Raw genomic sequence first — 22,790 nt, forward strand, 5'->3', positions numbered from 1 at the left:
ACTTTGAGCAAACTTAGCTAAAATCTATTATCTGTAATTTTCTGGATAGCCTAAAACACTATCGTCTGTTTTTATGTGTAAGTATGTGTGTTTTCTTCTGACTGTGGTTCTGAATTTAAATAACGTGCGGTCATGCTAATGGTGCCTTCTTGTTTTGTAGATGTACAGTGTTTTGTTAGCTTCATTTGGTATTTAATTGTCAGTTGTGGGTCTCTGCTGTTTGAGCTGCTTTGATAGCTTCAAGTACAGTCATTGTTCATTTCTTGCATTTTCTTCCCTGCAGATGATTCAATGAAAGTGAAAGATGAATACAGTGAAAGAGATGAGAATGTTTTAAAGCCAGAGCCCATGGGAAATGCAGAAGAGCCTGAAATCCCTTACAGCTATTCAAGAGAATATAATGAATATGAAAACATTAAGTTGGAGAGACATGTTGTCTCATTTGATAGTAGCAGGCCAACCAGTGGAAAGATGAACTGTGATGTGTGTGGATTATCCTGCATCAGCTTCAATGTCTTAATGGTTCATAAGCGAAGCCATACTGGTAAATAGTCTGCTTTTTTCATTCTTCTGAAAACTATCCTAATGCAGCCATGTGAGAAATGAAGTGGTGGAATTTGGAACTTTCGGTTACTTTCATTGATTTTTGCTATAATGCTGATGTGTCTCTCTCTCTGCATTGCCATTTACTCAGTGCTTTTTATTCCTGCCTCACCATGCATCTGGCAAACATATTGCAAATGCTATGAATAAAAAAAGACTGTAGAGAGCACAGTGTTCTAGGTCAGCCAAATACTTTTTCTTCAGTTTCTCAGTAGGAGTTGAATTGTGTGATTTGCTTCTTAGCCATCTTTCATATATTTTTGCATAACATTTTTAATAAGAGCAAGTCTTCTTATTGTATTGGGTTCAAATTTGGTAAATGAAAGGACATAGTTTTTATTTCCAGTTTAAAATAATGTATCTTCAGACAATAAACAGGCAGTCTGTAGAAATGCATACAAATGCAACCACTGCACTTGAGCCAGTCGATTCCATTCCGCATCTCATATGAAGACTTTAAAAAGGAGAATTTCTAGCCCTCAGCACCTTGTAAGGACTTTAGTTTCTGGCTCTTTTTTCAAAAGAGATTAAATTTAAAAGGAATACTAAAAAATTAGCCAGGCATGATAGCAAACAGTTGTAGTCCCAGCTATTCTAAAGGCTGAGGTAACAGGCTCACTTGAACCCAGGAGGTCAAGGCTTCAGTGAGCCATGATGGGACCATTGCACTCCAGCCTGAGCAACAGAGCAAGAAGACCTTGTCTCAAAAAAAAAAAAAAAAAAAAAAAGAAAAAAGGAATACCAAGTAATATAAAAACTTAGATCTAGAAAGCACTTCTAGAGCTACTCTTGTTTCTTTGCTCTGATTCAATATGATACCTAAAATAGCCTTGCTAGTGGGTGCTTTTTCTCTTCTAAAGAGGAGATTTCATAAGTAAGTCTTAGGCTTGCCTTGAAATGCAGCTCCAAACTGATCCCAATGTGAACAGTAACTGTCTAAAAGATGAGCTTTTCCCCTAGGCATCTAATCTGTGCATATGTTTCTCCACTTGCCTGTGATCAGAAATCTCCTTTTTTGTCCTTTTTAAAGGTGAACGCCCATTCCAGTGTAATCAGTGTGGGGCATCTTTTACTCAGAAAGGTAACCTCCTCCGCCACATTAAACTGCACACAGGGGAAAAACCTTTTAAGTGTCACCTCTGCAACTATGCATGCCAAAGAAGAGATGCGCTCACAGGGCATCTTAGGACACATTCTGGTAAGTGAGAGAAATGAGCACTCCATGTCTAGGAACTGCATTCCTCAGAGCCCAATGTGGAAACTAGAAAGAGTTAAGTAGGAAGATTTCAATCTGTCGTTCTTGTTCTGAAGGGTTACAACAGCAGAGACCTCTAGGGCTAATTACACTGCCATTAAGGCATTAATTGCTCTCCGTCTGCCTCAGTGGAGATTATCATCTCCTCGCCATCCTCGCACCCCTGGAGAACAACACAGTCAGATAGGAAGAGCCCACCCTATAAAAAATGTCTTCTTAATTTTTGTGAGAAAATTATAGCCATGAGTATTTTCTTCTGGTAAACTTTATTAGATTGTTTTCCTAACACACATACTCTTTCCATTCAAAAGACGAGACAAGCAAATGATGTACAGTTTGTAAATTACGAAAAACTGTAATTTGGATATAAATCATTGTTTGGTGGCTACTTTTTGGCCATTCGGGATAAATTTCTTAAATCCAACTTTCCTCTTGATCAGCCCACTTTTTAAATCAACATGAGGTCTCACTATGTTTCTCAGGCTGGTCTCAAACTTCTGAGCTTGGGCATTCCTCCCACTTTGACCTCCCAAAGTGCTGGGATTACAGGCATGAGCCATGCCCAGCCAGCCTACTTATTTTAAATCTCTAAAAGATGAACAACAGTAAGGATTTGGAAAAAGCTATGTGCTGTCTTGATGTTTTTACTCCTTATTTTGACCAAGATAATACTTTTTTTTTTTTTTCAAGATTTAGAATTTCCTTCCTAGAAAAATAAGACTGAGTTTATTTTCAAATTTGGGACCTCATGTTCTTGATGTTATCTGGCAAATTTTAATTGGAAGAAAAGGTTTGTTTTCATGTCAGTTCATATCTACTGCTTTGATTAAAACCTAGCCCCAAACTCAAAACTTGTTATAATTCAGCCACTAGGATTAAAGAAGTCAGCCCCAACAAAACCCACCATGAGAGATCGTAACTGGCAAATGAAGGGTTTCTCTCTTTTACAACTCATTTTTCAAAGTAATGAATTAAGGATGAGTTTGGTTCGAAAAAATTAGAATAGTTCTCTACTGTTGCCTTTTTCAAGTAAGAAACAATAGTAGGCTTTTTAAAGACAGATTCCAGAGAACCCAATTTATGCAGAAACGTAACATTTTTAGCCCTAGCAAACCTGCATTTGTTTTAATTTAGGATTCCATAAGGATCTTTTAGTGCTTTAAATCCCAAAGCTCTGTTTTAAACAGAGCAAGAGGAGTTAGAAAATAAAAATTTTAGCCCCTAAAACTGACAAATGCATTGAGTATATTTTATCAGCAATCAGAAAGACCAGCCTTGCACAGATAGTTGAAGTTATTACTTACACATTTCAAGCAATAAAGCATTTGGGGAGTTGGCAGAATAAAGGTTGCATGAATTGTATGGATGAAAGTTTTCCTTCATCTTAGACATTTAGACAAAGTCATTTTCACAATTCATTTTTATTTCTTTTTCTTTTTTTTTTTTTTTTTTGAGACATAGTCTTGCTCTGTTGCCCAGGCTGGAGTGCAGTGGTGTGATCTTGGCTCACTGCAACCTCTGCCTCTCAGGTTCAAGCAATTCTCCTGCCTCAGCCTCCCTAGTAGCTGGGATTATATATGCCTACCACGATGCCCAGCTAATTTTGTTTGTTTGAGACAGAGTCTCACTCTGTCGCCCAGGCTAGAGTGCAGTGGCACGATCTCAGCTCACTGCAACCTCCGCCTCCCAGGTTCAAGTGATTCTTCTGCCTCAGCCTCCTGAGTGGCTGGGACTACAGGCGCGTGCCATCACGCCCGGCTAAGTTTTGTATTTTTAGTAGAGATGGGGATTCACCACATTGGCCAGGTTGGTCTCGAACTCCTGACCTCGTGATCCGCCTGCCTTGGCCTCCAAAGGTGCTGGGATTACAGGCATGAGCCACTGTGCCTGGCTAATTTTTGTATTTGTAGAAGAGATGGGGTTTTGCCATGTTGGGCAGGCTGGTCTCGAACCCCTGACCTCAGGTGATCCACCCACTTTGATCTCCCAAAGTGCTAGGATTACAGGTGTGAGCCACTGCACCTGGCCTATTTTTATTTCTATTATTCAAAGATATCCTGGCTGGGTGCAATGGCTCACACCTGTAATCCTCTCACTTTGGGAGGCCAGAGTGGCCTTTGGGAGGCCAAGGCTTCACCTGAGCCTGTGAAGTTGGGTCTGTAGCGAGCTGTGATTGAGCCACTGCACCCCAGCCTGGGTGATGGAGTGAGACCCTGTCTCAAAAACAAAAAACCAAAAAAATCCTTAATTAGCTCAGTTTTTATTGTTTTAGCCTAGACTTTGCTATAGCTACGTGGCAAGGATGAACTAAATTTATCCAAATATGTCAATGTTATGCAAAGGCCATCGGTTTCTCTAACTCCCACAAACTACAGCAATCTCTACTTACAGCCAGATGGATGTCCAAACTAAGGAATCCTGTCCTGTTTCATTGCTTATACCACATTAACCTCCTTGAAGAATAAAAGGGCCCTATTTTTTTTTTCTTCCAAAGAAAACAAGATTTGACCTGGAGCCAAAACACTATGCTAAATGGTAATCACTAAATCCAAATTCTTCCATTTGTGATAGGAGGCGACCCTTTCAAAGAATACTCTGACATAATGATTAATCATAGACCATAACCTTATTTAAGCTTACCAAATTTAAAATATAGATTCAAAAGTATCCAAATACTCTGGCTTCACTCAGCAGTCTCATTTCTAGTGAACAGTTGTCACAGAGCCCCAATACCTGACCTGTATGGAACCCCTGAGGGTCACTGCGTGTGCCTTATGTTCTCCTTCTAGTGGAGAAACCCTACAAATGTGAGTTTTGTGGAAGGAGTTACAAGCAGAGAAGTTCCCTTGAGGAGCACAAGGAGCGCTGCCGTACATTTCTTCAGAGCACTGACCCGGGAGACACTGGTGAGTTCACACAACACACATTTAGCGAGCATCTGCTGTCCTAGGTGGTGAGATACAATAGTAAGTAAAAAGACTCATGGAATTTATATTTTACTGGGGGCAGACAGATTACAAAGAAAGTAAATGAGCAAACTGTAAATTGAGAGATTAGAGGCTGGTAAGTGCTATTGAGAAAAATGAAGCAGTTACTGAGGAGCGAGGGTGAGAATCAGGGTAGGCTTTGATGAGGTGACATTTTAACAGGCTTCTTAACAGGGTGAGCAAGCCCTGCAGACAACTAGGGAACAGCAAGAGCAAAGGCCCTGGGGCACAAATTTGAAGAAGTGTACATAGTCCTGTGTGTGCAAGTAATGGGACCTGAAGCCAGAGAGGAAATGGGAAACCAGATCTTATCAGGCCTTGCAGGCTATTGTAAAGGCTTTGGCTTTTACTCTGAGTGAAATTGAAAATCTTTAGAGGGTTTTGTACAAAGAGGTGACATCATTGGCCTTCTCATTTGAAAGAATCACTCTACTTGCTTTTGAGAAGAGATTGTATTTGGGGCAAGGTTGAAAATTGGGGGATCCAGTTAGGAGGCCATTGCAATAATTCAAGCAAGAAAAAATTATGTGTTGTTAGTGGTAGAGGTGGTGAGAAATATTCTAATTCTCTGTATATTTAAAGGTAGAATCAACAAGATTTCCTAACAGATTGATAAAGAATGGAGTTGTCAAAAAATGGCAAAAATTGAGGGTAGAGGAGATTGGGGAGTGGCTAGAGAAGAGTCAATTAAAACTACAAGGATTTTCTTTGCACAGGGCCCAATTTATATCCTTGTCTACTCATATGATTTATTGTGATGCTTCTATTTGGCTTTGGGGATTGCTTGTTTTATTCAGTGATTTGAATTAGATACCTACTGGCAATTGGTTCAAACACTAGATATTCTTCTATATCTCAATTGTGGTTTTATTTCCTTTTCATTATTTAGTTGAAACAGCCTGAAACTTTTTTGTGTCACATCTCTGCAGCTGTCCTTTGTCCCATTGAGTTGGCTGTCAGCCTGGTTCTGCAGCTTGGATTGTCTGACATTTTTATTTGATAACTTGAACCAATTACTTATTTAGAATAGGTACAAACCCTCATGGGATTTAGTGTTTGACAGCAATTGTTGCAGTTGAGTAGTTTGAATAGCCTAAAACAGAAATATTACAAAAATATCACAGAAATAACGTGAAACTCAGGAAAAATGGAGTAGAAATGACTACTTAAACTGCCCTCATTTTGAGTAAGAGGAAACTTTTGTTTTAGATAAAACCTATTGTATAATGTTAGGAGCTGGCCAACTGAATTCTGTTGGCTTGCAGTGCTTCTGCTTTTTATCCTAGTGGCATCTTTGGTTTTATCAAGGAGTTGGATTTCTAACTTGATAAAGGAAATCCAACTTATTTGGATAAAGCTTATCCAAATAAAAAGAAATGTTTACTCCCTTATAAAAAACAAACAGGTCAGACACAATGGCACATACCTGTAGTCCTAGCTACTAAGGAGACTGAGGCAAGAGGATTGGTTGAGGCTAGGAGCTCAAGCCCAGCCTGGGCAACAAAGCAAGACACCATCTCTAAAAATAATAATAAAATAAAAATAAAAACCTAACATTTGGGTTTTGACATCTTCTTCTCTTTGTTTTGTTTTGCTTTTATCTGAGTCTGCTTGCTAGGAAAGGTTTCGACATCTTAAGCGACATGCTTCATGGCAGGCAGGCAGTACTTGCTCAAGGACGGAATGTAGGCATCTCTACTTGCAGTTCTGTATTTCAGACAATAGGCAAAGCTCCTACTGTAAGAGATTCCCAAGCTATGAAAATCTATCATATTCCAAGTAGAATCACTAATATTTAAAGCTAGAATGAAAGAGAGCATCTGACCCTAATTCTTCATTTTAGAGATGACAAGACTGAGACTCACCCAAAATTCAGTGACCTACTTAAAATTCACCAGAACTTTAGTTGTTTTTGTGATTAGTCATATTTTTTAATTTTCAAAAATTTGAGATATAACTGACATACTATAAAATTTACCTTTTTAAAGTACACATTTCAATAATTTTAGTATATTCACAAAGTTGTGCAACCATCACCACTATCTAATTTGAGAACATTATCACCATCCGCAAAAGCAGTGCTGTGCCCATTAGCAGTCACTCCGTATTCCCCCTCCCTCTAGCTCATGGCAGTCACCAATCTACTTTCTGTCTCTATGGATTTGCCTGTTCTGGACATTTCACATAAATGGAATCATACAATATGTGGCCTTTTGTGTCGGCTTCTTTTACTTAGCATAATATTTTTGAGGCATTTATATATGCTGAGGCATTTATCAGTACTTCATTCCTTTTTTATGGCTGGATAATATTCCATTGTTTGGATTTGGCACTTTCCATTTATCCATTCATCAGCTAATGGACATTTGGGTCTTTTACACCTTTTCCACTTTTTGGCTTGATTAGCTATATTTCTTAAAGGTTATATATTATCTGGTTTGCAAAAGAAATATAGTAACACACATACTAATAGACACACACATATATGCATATATGTGTGTCCTGATTCTCCTGGAAGGAGGGGGGAAAATCAGAAAACTACACTGTATAAACAGTAAGTTCAAAATTATTGATTTTGAAGTAAGGTCACCACCTTACTTCCCATTCTCACAATCTTTTTAGGAATTCCAAATAAGGAAAAGTATCAAAAGTAATATTTTAGCTATTCTCAGTGATATTAGGTGATTCAGGAAATGCTGAAATACAGAGGTTGAGTTAATTTGCATTTCATAGGGTGGTTTGGTGGATATGTGCACCATACTTTAAGTCTCAGCAAAAAAAGATAAAGGGTTAACTAAGTCAGCAAGTTTTGATTTTTTTTTCAAACAAATATGTTGTAATGGTGGTTTCAGGTTATAAATGTATAAATTCACAGCTTAATCAAGTTGCTGCATCTCAGTTCATACATTATTCTTTTATATTTCAAATAGTTCCTATAATTTTTCCTGAGGCCAAAATTTACAGAATATTTAATCCAACATAAGCCAATTCTTTAACTATTTTGCACCCCTCCATGTATGGTTTCCATTTCTGTTTCCTTCTTAGAATTGGGAGTCCATTGTGGACATGGGGTTCCATTCTGGGCCTGAGCAGTATAGCACATCTTATGCCTCATCCCTCACTTGTAAAGAGATGATGCTTCGTTGCTGTTGTGCCTGCAGCACTCATTCTTCAAGTGCTTATTGTAAATTGAAGTGCAGCCTGGTGTGAGAGCCAAGCCTGTGGACAAACCTGCCCTCAAGGGGAAGCAGGACTTTCTGGAAGCAAGCAGATGAATAAAAAGGGCTTGGAGTGAAGACCTGCCTGCAAAAAAATGCAGGTATTGGGCAACAGGACTTCTGGCCTTGCTAATCATTTCTTTTATCCAGATAGCACTTGAGTTCTCTATGTGCCAGGCTCCGTATCAAAGCTGTTTGTAAAGATGAGTTAAGGTTAAGCCCCTACACTTTAAGGATTTTCAATCCTGGCTGGGCACTGTGGCTCACTCCTGTAATCCTAACACTTTGAGAGGCCGAGGTGGGCGGATCACAAGGTCAAGAGATGGAGACCAGCCTGGCCAATGTGGTGAAACCCTGTCTCTACTAAAAATACAAAAATTAGCTGGGTGTGGTGGTACTCGCCTGTAGTCCTAGCTACTCAGGAGGCTGAGGCAGGAGAATCGCTTGAATTCGGGGGGTGGAGGTTGCAGTGAGCTGAGATCGTGCCACTGTACTCCAGCCTGGCAACAGAGCAAGACTCCGTCTCAAAAAAAAAAAAAAAAAATTAAAATTTAAAAAAAAAGTCACAAGTGATATTTAGTCCAAGTTTCTACACCAGGCATCACAAGTGACACCATCAAAATATTCCAATTCTGTCTTAATGGAGTATATATGAAAAGAAGGAAAAATACAGAAGACCATGGACTGCATTTTCTCATTAGCTTGATTATTATTTCAGAAAGAGACTAACAGCTGGTATAGAGATTCATTTAGCCTCATTTCACACAAATTATGAACACTTGGAGCAGGAAATATTTTTGTGTAACAATGAGTTCTAGCAATAGTAATATTTTTAAGTAATTGAATAATCACATCTATTTATGAATCTAGGACTCCAAACCTTTCATCTTCGATAGCTCTTCAAGCTCATACAAGCATGAGGGCTTCAGAATAACCTTATATTTTTACCAACTTAGCAGACCAAAGAAAATGTTTAAAAATTTTTAAGTTTGCTTCCCAACACTTTGGGAGGCCGAGGTGGGTGGATCACGAGGTCAAGAGATCGAGACCATCCTGGCTAACACGGTGAAACCCTATCTCTACTCAACATATAAAAAAAATTAGCCAGGCGTGGTGGCGGGCGCCTGTAGTCTCAGCTACTCGGGAGGCTGAGGCAGGAGAATGGCGTGAACCCAGGAGGCAGAGTTTGCAGTGAGCCGAGATTGCGCCACTGCACTCCAGCCTGGGCCACAGAGCGAGACTCCGTTTCAAAAAAAAAAAAAAAAAAAAATTAAGTTTGCTTTCCCAACCTATTCTTTTTTTTCTTTTTTCTTTTTTTTTTTTGAGAGAGAGTCTCGCTTTGTCACCGAGGCTGGAGTGCAGTGGCATGATCTCGGCTCACTGCAACCTCCGCCTTCTGGGTTCAAGCAATTCTTCTACCTCAGCCTACCCAACAGCCGGGATTACAGGCACCCGCCACCACATCCAGCTAATTTTTGTGTTTTTAGTAGAGACGGGGGTTTCACCATGTTGGCTAGGCTAGTCTCGAACTCCTGACCTCAGGTGATCTGCCACCTTGGCCTCCCAAATTGTTGGGATTACAGGTGTAAGCCACCGCACTTGGCCAAATCTATTCTTTTTAAAAATCAATACTGGCTGGGCACGGTGGCTCACACCTGTAATCCCAGCACTTTGGGATGCTGAGGCGGGCGGATCCCGAGGTCAGGAGTTCGAGACCAGCCTGGCTAAAATAGTGAAACCCCGTCTGTACAAAAATTAGCCGAGCATGGTGGCATGTGCCTGTAGTCCCAGCTACTTGGGAGGCTGAGGCAGGAGAATTGCTTGAACCCGGGAGGCAGAGGTTGTGGTGGGCCAAGATCATGCCACTGCACTCCAGCCTAGGCAACAGAGCGAGACTCCGTCTCAAAAAATAAAAAATAAAAAATACTATCTCACAGGTAGTATTCATTTTACTTGTTCAAAAAGGCAACAGTTTTATGAAACTTTTTTGTTAGAACCTGCCTCTGTCTTTGATACCAATCTCTTGTTAGACAATTCCTATTGCGTAATAACACCACTTTGTTTCACTCTCCATTAGCTACTGACTGACCACACCACAGAAGAGACAGGAAGCAATACCTCTTGTTTAAGCTCCACTTAACGCTTCAAGGTCTAATGAAGGATTTTGAACAAAAACAAAAGCACAGCACAATTACACAGTTAAACCTCCAATGACTTTCAGATAGAAATTGTATCATGGAAACGGTTAACTAAAACCAAATATTAAGACTTATACAGGGAATAAAGGTAGTAACTTATTCTGTAATTGTGACTTTGTACTACATTTTATTATTTTTTCAGCACGTCTTTAAAGTAACTTTTCTAATGAAAATTAGTATATCTACTATTTAGTAGGCAAGCGATGTGAAGGGAATTTGATCCACAATGACAGTCTTACTCATTCTGTTCTCACTCGTGAACCAAATGTGCAAATTGTTCCTTGCCACCATTCCATATTCCCCACACCCACCCCTTGCAGCATTAAACCGCCAAACACCACCCAGGAACGGATTTCCTATTTCGTCATTTAAACCCATTATCTTGTTCCCTTACTATCTTGCCAAACTGGTTTCCCTCCACTTACATTTCTGAGACATGATGTAGCAAGATAACAAGTCTAGACTGTTTGTATAAATAGACAGTTGGGTCCTAAAGTTGGAGAAAAGGACCAAAAGCTAATAATCCTCTTTTGTTTTATTTTCAGTGCACTGCCTAAACCACTCAGTAATCCCAAAGAGCTTGTCCAGTTACAAAGCATTTCTTTGTATATGTGTGGTGTGTGTGTGTGTGTTGTTGTTATTGTTGTTGTTGTTTAGAGACAGGGCTCACTCTGTTCCTCAGACTGGAGTGCAGTGGCAAGATCATAGCTCCCTGGGCTCAAGCAATCCCCCCGCCTCGGCCTCCCAAAGTGCTGGATTACAGGCGCAAGCCATGGCACCTGGCTCTCTGTGTTTCAAAGGGCGCTCATTTTATAGTATCGTACATCAGTTCTTCAACGAGTGTGAGGCAAATGACTAACAGTTTAGGAAAGAAAATGAGAATGCCATCTTCAATTGAAAACTAGCCTTTGCCTAACTTATCAACTAGAAAACAAGGTTAATTCAGTGAAGATCAACGGAATCACTAGAGTGTGTTCACATGTACAATGAAGGTGGAGCTCTTGTAGTTAATATGTCGAGTGAATGACCCAGAAATGGGTGTAGGTGAACAGGAGTCCTCTAGATTTGTTTCAGAGGATTTCTTTCAATCTCATCGGAGTTGTAGAAATGGGAAAGTCTCCACCCATGCCTCAAATATGCCCATCCATGAACACTGCAGAATTTTGTTTTTAAATGTCAGGCAGTTGGTCACTGATTTACAGAGTAATGTTTATCTGGAAATGACTCTCAAGACCAGTTTGGTGGGTAACGAGGAATAAAAGGTGATGTTATCTCAAAAGTCTGCCATTTAGTGACCTGCCCTAATTACAGTTATTTAGGTCAATGTGTCCACACTTCAGCATCCTCCCAAATAGAGGATGTTGATTACGTGTCCTCAGAAGGCTGTTTGTTGTAATTGACATTGTCTTCGGTAAAATGTAGACAGCAACTGTTGGGAAACAAATGGGAAAACTAGATGGGTAGCACCATGCTTGGGGTAATTCCCGGGTAATGATTTGGCAGTGAGAGGAGGGACCACAAGACAGTAATAAGAACAATGGTAAAATGGGCATAAAAGGTAAACATTCCCAGAATACTGTTTTTCATTCTTTTTTCACTATAAATCTTTTTGTTGATAACTACAGGGTTGAGGGGAGGCTTACTTAGATTAACCTTCTCAAAATTGCTGGAACCAGGATGAATGTTCCTAGTCAAAGCGCAAACTTAGCTACCTCTCCCCTGATTCTAAGAAAAAAGTCTCCTTCTAACAGCCCCAGAAACTTACTGCAAATTCCAAGCTTTGTCTTTCATCTCTCTACTCTTGGGGCTCTGGGTAGTGCCACATCTGGTGGTGGTTTTGTGTGAAAGGAAATAATATATATAAATAATTTCCTGTTTGGTCATTTAAACCTATCCCTGTGCTGGACAGAATTTGACCCACTTCACTCAATAGCAGTGTCTTGTGGCTGAAGTGCCCGTTATTTACAACTGCTGGTCAGCCGGAGTCAATTGAGTACTTTCGCACTAGCCCGAAAGCCACTCAGGCCCCCTATTCTGACCCTTACTGTTTTCATTTACACAAACAGTTGTTAATAGCTTCACTGAAGGCTATGATTTATTTCTTTAGAGCCTAGAATTATTTTTGACAAGAAACTCACTGTCTAGTAAATATTGTCATTATTATCACACTATTATCGTCCTCTTCTCTTTCTCATTTTTTGAAGCTGGATTTCTTTTTCTTTTTAAGAGATGGGATCTCACTGTGTTGCCCAAGCTGAACTTGAACTCCTAGGCTTAAGCCATGCTCTCACCTCAGCTTCCTGAGTAGCTGGGACTATGGGCTAGTGCCATCACACCTGGCAGAGGCAGATTTTATTTTATTCCGGAAAAAAAAAAAAAAATGCTGAGCTTTGGCTGGGTGCAGTGGCTCACACCTGTAATCCCAACACTTTGGGAGGCTGAAGTGGGAGGACTGCCCGAGGCCAAGAGTTGGAGACCAGCCTGAGCAATATATTGAGACTAATAATTTTTTTTTTTTAATTAGCCAGGCATGGTGGCTTTAGACTGTAGTTGCAGCTGCTTTGGAAGCTGAGGTAGAAGGATTACTTGAGCCCAGGAGGTTTACCCTGCAGTGAGCTGTGATCTTGCCACTGCACTCCACCCTGGGTAACAGAGTTGAGACCCTGTTTCAAAAACAAGTAAATAAATTAACTAATGAAAACTGAGCTTTATAATGTATTGTATAATGACTAACATATAGTTTTTTAATGCCACTAATAAAACTAGAAATATTTAATACTTTGGGGCTTGTTTTCTTTTTAGACAGAGTCTCACTCTGTCACTCAGGCTGGAGTGCAGTGGCACTATTAGGTTGGTGCAAAAGTAATTGCGGTCTTTGCAGTTACCTTTAATGGTTCACTGTAACCTCAAACCCCTGGGCTCAAGGAACCCTCCCACCTCAGTCTCCCAAGTAGCTAGGACTACAGGTGCATGCCAACATGCCTGGGTAATTTTTTAAAATTACTTTTTGTAGAAACAGGATCTTGCTATATTGCCCAGGCTGGTCTCAACTCCTGGCCTCAAGCAATCCTTCTGCCTCAGTCTCCCAAAGCACTGGGATTACAGGGGTGAGCCACTGTGCCAGCCACTACTTGCTTTTTACTCTAATCCCTTAAACTAATTTCAATTTATTCTTCCTTAGACATAATAAAAATGTATGGATAATTCATTTTAGTTTGGATCTCCTGAGGTGTTTTTGAGAAAACAGAGACAAATGTTTACAGCATCACAATATGTTTGCCCAGGGCAGGTGTTGGCAAACTGTGGCACTCTAGGCAAAGGCAGCCAGTGACCTGTTTGTGTACAGGGGTTTTTATGTTTTTAAAAGGCTGTGGAACAGAAAAACAAAACAAAAACAAAGAATATAACATAGAGACTATATGTGTCTGACAAATTTTTGAAATTTACTGTCTGGCCCTTTATAGAAAAAGTTTGCTGATCCCTGGCTCAGGCTAGCATCATGTGTTAAAATGTCAAGCCTTGTATTTAGAGCAGCTGGTATCTCTTTGAACTTTATTTTATTTATTTATTTATTTTTTGGAGATAGAGTTTTGCTCTTGTTGCCCAGGCTGGAGTGCAATGGTGCAATCTCAGCTCACTGCAACCTCCGCCTCCTGGATTCAAGCAATTCTCCTGCCTCAGCCTCCTGAGAACTGGGATTACAGGCATTCGTCGCCATACCCGGCTAATTATTTGTATTTTTAGTAGAGATGGGGTTTCTCCATGTTGGTCAGGCTGGTCACGAACTCCCGACCTCAGGTGATCTGCCTGCCTCGGCCTCCCAACGTGCTGGGATTACAGGTGTGAGCCACCGCGCCCGGCCCTCTTTGAACTTTAGACATAAATTTGGGCACTGCCTGCTGAATTGAGGTAAATTATATTGATTACAGTTTACTATTTTAGTCTATTAGATATTGCCACTATTTATATACTCTTCTAGTAGTTCTCACTTCTGGCTGCATTTTAAAATCACCTGGGGAGCTTTAAAATATTCTTGCCTAGGCCCCTGTACCAGAAATCCCGATGTAATTGATCTGAAGGGGGGCCTGGGCATAGGTATTTCTTACATGCTATTCAGGTGATTCTAATGTGCAGCCAGGTCTGAGAACCACAGGCCTACACCACTCACAGGTCTATTTGTGGATGGGCAATTAGCCCATATTCATAGGCAGGATTTTTTGTGTTTCGTTCGTTTGTTTCCTTGTTTTTTGAGACGGAGTTTCGCCCTTGTTGCCCAGGCTGGAGTGCAATGGTGCCATCTCGGCCCACTGCAACCTCCGCCTCCCAGATTCAAGCCATTCTCCTGCCTCAGCCTCCCGAGTAGCTGGGATTACAGGCATGCACCACCATGCCAGGCTAATTTTGTATTTTTAGTAGAGACAGGGTTTCTCCAGGTTGGTGAGGCTGGTCTCGAACTCCGACCTCAGGTGATCCACCCACCTCCGCCTCCCAAAGTGCTGGGATTACAGGCATGAGCCACCGCGCCCGGCCCATAGGCAGTTTTTATTCACATTTGTATTAGAAATTCAATAGAGATGCGTTATACAAATTGTTCTTTAATTTCAAGGCAGAAGTGTTGCTTAGGGAAATTTTAACTGAGACTATTTTCAAATGGGAAGAGCATATGAAACAGATAATACAGAGCACAGAGAAACAGAATATGAAAGATAGGAACTGAGAGGAGTGTGCTGAAAAAAAAAAAAGAAAAAGAAAAAGAAAGAAACCACTCAGAATTTCAATACACAAATCACTGAGTAGATATCTTGCTATCTGTGTGAGTGTATCTGTTTTCAAAAGTGCTGTTAACATAAACAGAGCAGTAAATCTGGGGCACCATGCTTTTTTTTTTCAAAGTTGTTAAGAAGAATTATATCAGTCTGCAGGTGTCACACGCAGTTACTCAGAATCAGAAAGAAGGCTGATCGGGGGTTAGAAGATCTCCATCTATCTATCTTTTTGCAACCAACCACGTCCAGGCTGTTTATTTAATACTTCCTCTTGCTAATGAAGGTACTGGTTGGGGATGGGTCGAGCTTTCCCATCTCGGCATAAGACTGCAAGATTTGAATGTGCCCTGGTGTCGGCTTCACTGACCACAGCAGGTACCCCAGGCAAGAATCTGAGCAGTTATAACAGGTAACAACAATAGAGTGTGCATCCAACTTCGGACACTTCTCCTTCCAGTTTATTTCCTTTTCCCCCCATGTACCAATGTGTTCTTTTCTCTCTTCTTTTTATATTTTTCCAAACCAGCAAGTGCGGAGGCAAGACACATCAAAGCAGAGATGGGAAGTGAAAGAGCTCTCGTACTGGACAGATTAGCAAGCAATGTGGCAAAACGAAAAAGCTCAATGCCTCAGAAATTCATTGGTAAGAATACAAACCTTTTTCCTGCTGCTGTTAGCAGATAGTTCGAATGAAATAACATAGGATGCTTGCTACACAAGTCCCTTCCTAACTTAACCTCTGTTAAAATAATTAGTTTTTCACTGCGTACTTTTATTCTTCGTGGTTCATTTTGATAGCTCTAGAAAATGGAATAAAAGATATTAGCTAAAGCATCATCATGACAGAAGACCGGAGTATTTGATATATAATTTCCTAAATGGACGTGATGTTTAAAATCCTGTTCCTTCCTCTTTACTCTGAATGACATATGTTGCATGAGAGAGTTTATGTAATTTATACCAGTAAGATGTTCAAGATAGCATTTTTGTAATCTTTTGTAATTATATTTTACAAGTTGGTTCGTTAGCATGCTCAAACTTTTTTCATGCTCTAAAACATATTGCCATATTTTCTTGAATTTGATTGAGAATTGGCTTTCAGGGAAAGTGGTTGGGCAAACATAGATTTATATAACAAGGTTTGATTTAATCATTTGTCTTACTGGAGTTAATTTTTATGCCATTGGTTTTCACATTGTCAAAAAATACAGCACGATGAGATGGCTACGAAATAATTATGTTCATGAAGTGTTAGGACCTCCAAATGGCAGAGATATTTTGCTGAACTCTCCCAGATGTTTACATAAATGTGACCATGATATTTAAAATAGATCTGTATTTGTGAAGTAGACGACTGAAATTGAATATATCCGTTTTGCTATAAATTGAAAGTTGGTGATATTGAACAAAAATAGTTATCACATGAAAATAGACCTCCCTCAACATCAGTAATATTTTAGAAACCTGTCTCAGTCTCTTTTTCCAAAGCTGCTTGTAGCTGTTGATTTTTTATTTCAGTCCTTTTGTATTTATTCTTCTCAATAGCTCTTACAGATAATAAGTTGCCTGCCTAATCTGACTAAATTTGATTCTGGTATAGATAATGTTTTTACAAGCAAACATTCTATGTGAATTATACAGGTATATTGAAAGAACACATATATTCCAAAATTACCTAATTTGGTATTTCTGCCTATTTATTTTATTTTGACTAGCTGAAAAGGTTTTTGTGTACTTTTAGTCACTTTAAGAATAAATTGTGTCAGAGTAAAGTCAGTGTATTTCAGTTGAGGGAGATCCCCTCCTCCTTGCTGTCCTCCTTCCCCTTAGTGAAACATGTCAGGGGAGCATGTAGTGACTTCCATTTAGAGTTTAGGCACAGTAAACAAATGGTGAGTTTAAGACATTATCTAAAACATTGCCCATGTATCTTTTGGGCTTTACTTATGTGAAGAGGTTCTGACTGGAGTACAAAAAAAGCTTGCCTCATTATTCTGAGTGTATTTTAATTTGGAGAAAGTTGTGGGTTTTGTTTGTTTGTTTTGAGATGGGGTCTCACTCTTCGGCCTAGGCTGGTGTACAGTGGTGCAATCATAGCCTCGAACCCCTGGGCTCAAGAAATCCTCCCACCCCAGCCTCCCAAGTAGCTGGAACTATGGGCACGCACCACCAGGCTCAGCTAATTTTTAAACTTTTTGTGGAGATGGAGTCTCTTTATGTTACCCAGGCTGGTCTGGAGTAAGTTTTGACTCTAGAAATGACTGAAGCCGACATGAGGAGGGACATCACAGGGAGAGCTGGGCAAGAAAAAAATGTAAAGCGACTTAATTTCTTTTTTGTTGTTGTTGTTGTTGTTGTTGTGACAGTTTCACTCTTGTCGCCCAGGCTAGAGTACAATGGCACAATCTTGGCTCACGGCCACCTCTGCCTCCTGAGTTCAAGTGATTTTCCTGCCTCAGCCTCCCAAGTAGCTGGGATTACAGGCATGCACCACCACGCCCAGCTAATTTTGTATTTTTAGTAGAGACGGGGTTTCTCCATGTTGTTCAGGCTGGTCTTGAACTCCAGACCTCAGGTGATCCGCCCACCTCCGCCTCCCAAAGTGCTGGGATTACAGGCATGAGTCACCGCTCCTGGCCACGACTTAATTTCAATCCAGTTGTGGTCAATGCATTTTGGTCTAAGAGAACTAAGTTTGAGAGACAGTCCCTAATATTTACAGTTGCCCCAAACCTATAGTTTAACTAAAGCCCTACTTAACATAATCCAAGTTGCTTTGGTATTTCATGGGTTCAAAAATACAGCATGCTTCCTATGTGCAAATTCATGCCATTTTTCCTGCTGCCTCGGGGATCTGTTTCGTTTGTTTGCTACTATTGCAACCCAGAGGATTTTCACTTCACCACTTCCAGACTTGTGAGAGATGCTGATCTTGTAGGTGCTGATTTCTCTCATCTTCTGAACCATCGCATTCTCTCTGTGCTGGAGTCAGAAACCTAGGAGAGTTAGCTCTCGATTGAGCTGAAGTAGCAACTTCGGGGCTTCAGGGCCCAGAATAACCGGGGGAATTTTTTTTTTTTTTGGTAAGTTGTGGTGTAGTGCAATAAGAAGAGTACTGGATTAGAAGCTAAAAGACCCAGGTTCTGATCCTAGCTCTGTCATTTCTTAACTATGTGTTTAGACAAATCACGTAACCTTTCTGGGGCTCTCTTTACTCATCTGTGAAATGAGGAGACTGAATAGGTGATGAAATGACCAGGAAGGTTCCTCCCATGTACAAGTCTGTGAGATTAATTAGAAAAGAAATAAAAGGCAGCAACTATTGATACCACTGTGTGTTTAGAAAGCCCATGTGTGTAACTTCAGATAACCTTTTTCTCAAGGCGATACAGATATGGTGTATATGCTATACACCATATCCTAGGTTTTTAGGGTCTTTTTTTGTTTTTTTTTTAGGAAGATGGTATAAATCTGAGAATCTAAAACACAGTTGCATTAGCCCGACATTCATCTGTTTTACTTAGGGCAGTACTACTTGTTCATTCACTCTTTCGTCCATTCATTCATCATACAGAAGGTTAAGAGTTCCTGTCGTATATATGGTATTCTTGTTCTTGGGCACTGTTCTAATCTTCTTGCATTAACTTGTATCCTAAACTTTTGTTTGAAAGGTTTTTTAAAAATAAAAATAAAAGAAACCCCTTAAATTATTTAACTGAATAAACCTTTGTGATAGAAAATAGTAATGTCAGCGGAGGGAAAAATGAACATTATCTGTGACACTGTGCGGTGTATTAGATGAAGTGATGTAAAACGTGGGGCTACTGTTTTCTGTCCATCTCCCCTTGCCTCGCCTCACCTCTCCTCTCCTGTCCTCTTCCCTCTCCTTCCCTCCCCTCCTCTTCCCTACTCTCCTCCTCTCCTCCTCTTCTCTCCTTTCTCCTATATTTCCTCTCCAAGGCACTGTTTTTTGAAGATTCAGCTGCCAGAGTAATGGCAATGGGTAAGGTGTGAGGGAAGAATGAGTCATTCCCTTTAATCCTTGCTGACAGTTGCACAGCACTCAGACCAGCCTTGACTTCCCTGACCTCTTGAACTGTGAGGGTAAAGGTGAAATTAGACCATCAGGTCAGCCCGCTTCTATCTCAGGCAGGCTGGAGATAATTACCAGTAGAGAACACTTTGCATCCATTAGAGATGAACTGGGGAAGAGGGACAGATTGGATCAAGTCTAAATGTATTTTGAGACACAAACATGCTCTCAAGTCGGAGAAAAATAATTTTTTTTCTAATTCTCCAAGAAATTTTGTATGGCTTTGTTTCAAATGGGAAAAAAAGTAGACACACGTCCATCAGGAATCACCATCTTTACACTGTCAGAATAATTATGTTTAAGTTGTTGTTTTCAAAGGACAAGAAGACATTCCTTTGCACATACTGTCCTTTAGGGGATTTCCTTTTCTCTGAATCTTGTTCTCCTGTTATAAACTTGTTTGACTACACTTCAAACTAGGCCATCCTCAAATACTTGGCTCAAAATGGATTTCTCTCTTGGATGGAGAAGAAAAATGACTACATTTCTGCATATTTCTCCTGATTTTTATTCTTTCCCAAAAAAACAGATGTTATTCAGACCAAAGTGGTTACCATAGCATCTCCTTATTTTAAAAGTTTTATGTATTACTTTATTAAAGGAAGTTTTCATATCGAAAAGAACATGAAAAAAAGATCTCACTCACCTGTGGTAAACATGTTAATGAGGTTTTGACACTTCAACAAACCATCGGATCTCCCTGTGAAGTAACTAATGAGAAATTGCCTGCTTTGGTTAACAGCAACAGGAAGCAGTTTTAATACCTGTTTCTAAGAGAAAAAAAGTATTTTTCCAACCCCTTCCCAAAGGCCTGATGTCCGTAATCCTGTAAGCATTACAATGTCATAGTATTTTAGGGATATTAGGAACCACCAGTGAGGCTCTTCCATGGAAGGAAGGAGGATCAGAGAGGTGGAGTGACACAGCTGCAGGTGACAGAGTAGCACCAGACCTCGGCCTATAAGGCACTGCAGTCCAGGCCCTTCCTTCCCCAGGAGGTGACCAAGAGCAGTGCATGTCATGTGGGGGGCTTTGGACAGCGAGGAGTCTGGTCATTGAAAGTTGGTGGGAGAGGCCAGGTGCAGTGGCTTACACCTGTAATTCCCCACTTTGGGAGGCCAAAGCAGGTGGATCACTTGAGGTCAGGAGTTCAAGACCAGCCTGGCCAATATGGTGAAACCCTGTCTCTACTAAAAATACATAAATTAGCCAGGTGTGGTGGTAGGTGCCTATAATCCCAGCTGTTTGGGAGGCTGAGGCACAAGAATCGCTTGAACTCAGGAGGCAGAAGTTGCAGTAAGCTAAGATCGCATCAGCCTGGGCAACAGAGCAAGACTCTGTTTCAAAAACAAAAAAGAAAATTGATAGAAAAAACCCTTGAAGAAAGGCCATTGTTCTCCCTCAAGGGTGATCGTCTTTAGAAAAGAACAGTCTTCCCTGGTGACTCCATGAGAACAGATGACATCCACACAGCACTTCCCAGTGTCTCACAGAGGACAAAGACTTCTGCAGCGACCAAATGTGGTCTCCAGCTCAGCTTTCCCCAGCGCCACCCCCACAGCTCTCTCTGTTCTTTCCTCCTTCCTGTTTCTTCTTGTTCTCTGGCTCCCCTCTGTTTTCCACCTCCTGCAAGAAGTGTTAGTTTCACTTAGGTTGAGATCAGAGCCATGATGATGATTGGATATTCCATTTTCCTGCCTTTTTTGTTCATTTGCTTTTGGATGTGTGCTGATAGTAAGAGTGAGGGAGAACACTTGTGGGAAATTATATGACGCAGCAGCAAACACATTTAAGTGACCTGAAGAACTTTAAGACTTAAAGCCTGAATCTTTCACCTTACGCCATCATGGTGACTATAAATACTGGATTTCTGTTATTTTTCTAAAGGTTCGATCATTTTGCCCACCTCTTCAAAAAACCTTTCAATGGCTGCCAATGGAATAAAATCCAAACCATTCAGTCAGGCCTTCTGAGTCCTCCACAATCCGTCTCCAACTTACCTCTTCTAATTTTATCATTTCAGTCAACCAGTCCTTTGCTTCAGCCACAGTGAACTCCTCCTCCCTCTTCTGTGTAATATCTCACTCCTGTCTGAATGCCCTCCCTCGTGTCTTCCCTTAAAATACACATTGTAGGCCAGGCACAGTGGCTCATGGCTGTAATCCCAGCACTTTAGGAGACCAAGGCGGGAGGATCACTTGAGCTCAGGAGTTTGAGACCAGCCCAAGCAACATAGTGAAACTCTGTCTCTGCAAAAAAAAAAATAAAAAATAAAAAAATTAGCCAGGCATGGTGGCATGGGCCTGTGGTCCAAGCTACTTGGGGGGCTGAGGTGGGAGTATCGCTTGAGTTCAGGAGGTTGAGGCTGCAGTGAGCTGTGATCACGCCACTGCAATCCCACTCGGGCAACAGAGTGAGACCCTGTCTCAAAAAAAAAAAAAAAAAAAGCACACATTGTCCACATTCCCATACCCTTGTGTTCTCTCTCTGCTCCATCCTCCCTCTGCACTCCAGGAAAGTTTACTAGTCTGCTTCTTCTTATAGATATGACTGTCTCCACCACTGTCACTACCACCTCTGATTTCAAGGAGACTTTAAAGAATAGATGAATCTTTGCCCCATATTAAGTGTGGCATAATTGAGAAGTAGTTCAGTTTTCTCTTTCCACTCTCTTGGCTACTCTATGTTTTGTTCTAGCATGTAGCATTAAGGATACTGATTTGTCATGAAATGGTGTAAATGCTGCATCTCCTCTGTTGGATCGCAATTTTGTTGTATTCCTCAAATCACCCAACATGGTGCTAAGCAAATAATGAGAATAGAGTGCTCACACATGCCTGGCACTGTTAAACACCTTATAGACATCATAACAACTCTGCACAGCACATACTTCTTGAATGCATGTGCTGGTTCATGTGGAAAAAAGCAGTTGCTGCCACTAAGCCCCCTTTCTCTCTGCTAGGGGAACCGTTGCAGCAGAAAACTTAAAGTCACTGCTGGTGGTGGGGCTGTGCAGCCACGGGCAAGGTAGCAGCCATGAAACAGCAGTTAACACTCAAACATATACTGCGATATGTGGGCTCTTGGATTACATCCTGGTTCTCTGTTCACCAACTAAGCAATCTTGGAAAGTGAATCGACCTGTTTGTGCTTATGTTCTTCATCTAAGAGATGATAATTCGTACCTTAAAAGGTATCATACAAAAATTAGCCAGGCACATGCCTGTAGTCGCAGCTACTTGGGAGGCTGAGGCAGGAGAATCACTTGAACCCGGGAGACAGAGGTTGCAGTGAGTCGAGATTGCACCATTGCACTCCAGCCTGGGTGACAGAGCAAGACCCTGTCTCAAAAAAAAAAAAAAAAGGTATCAACCCCAACAGGCTGGTAAAATGAGACAGTATGCAAAGTATCTAGGATGGCAAGGTGGATACAGGCAAGGGCTCAATAAATAGTACTTATCATTATTGGGATTATTGTATATAAGGCATAGTGCAAGGTACTGTGAAATATAAAGACCGGAAGTAAACATATTAGGGTGGTGGGTCTTCCCCCTCAACCCTGCAGACAGCGTTCTGAATCCACTTGCTCAGTTAAGGGCCCCTTTAGCTCTAGCCTGTGATTCTGTACTTCCAAGTTGGCACTTAGAAGCCAACAACCATATGTCCTCAC

The 22,790-nt window shown here is 40.8% G+C and overlaps 1 protein-coding gene across 2 annotated transcripts in view; it reads left to right on the forward strand.

The window, feature by feature from the left end:
* Window positions 1-22,790, forward strand: part of IKZF3 (IKAROS family zinc finger 3) — a 103,686-nt gene that overhangs the window by 67,768 nt on the left and 13,128 nt on the right. The window contains exons 4-7 of one of the 2 annotated variants that reach the window (XM_008012834.3): window positions 284-544; window positions 1,634-1,801; window positions 4,648-4,764; window positions 15,554-15,670. In XM_008012834.3, the coding sequence (XP_008011025.1) occupies window positions 284-544; window positions 1,634-1,801; window positions 4,648-4,764; window positions 15,554-15,670 (663 nt within the window). Of the gene's footprint in view, window positions 1-283; window positions 545-1,633; window positions 1,802-4,647; window positions 4,765-14,409; window positions 15,437-15,553; window positions 15,671-22,790 lie in introns of those variants that run through there. The other variant, XM_008012835.3, reaches the window with a different exon arrangement.

Source organism: Chlorocebus sabaeus, chromosome 16 (genome assembly GCF_047675955.1).
Source record: "Chlorocebus sabaeus isolate Y175 chromosome 16, mChlSab1.0.hap1, whole genome shotgun sequence".
Taxonomy (NCBI): Eukaryota; Metazoa; Chordata; class Mammalia; order Primates; family Cercopithecidae; genus Chlorocebus; species Chlorocebus sabaeus.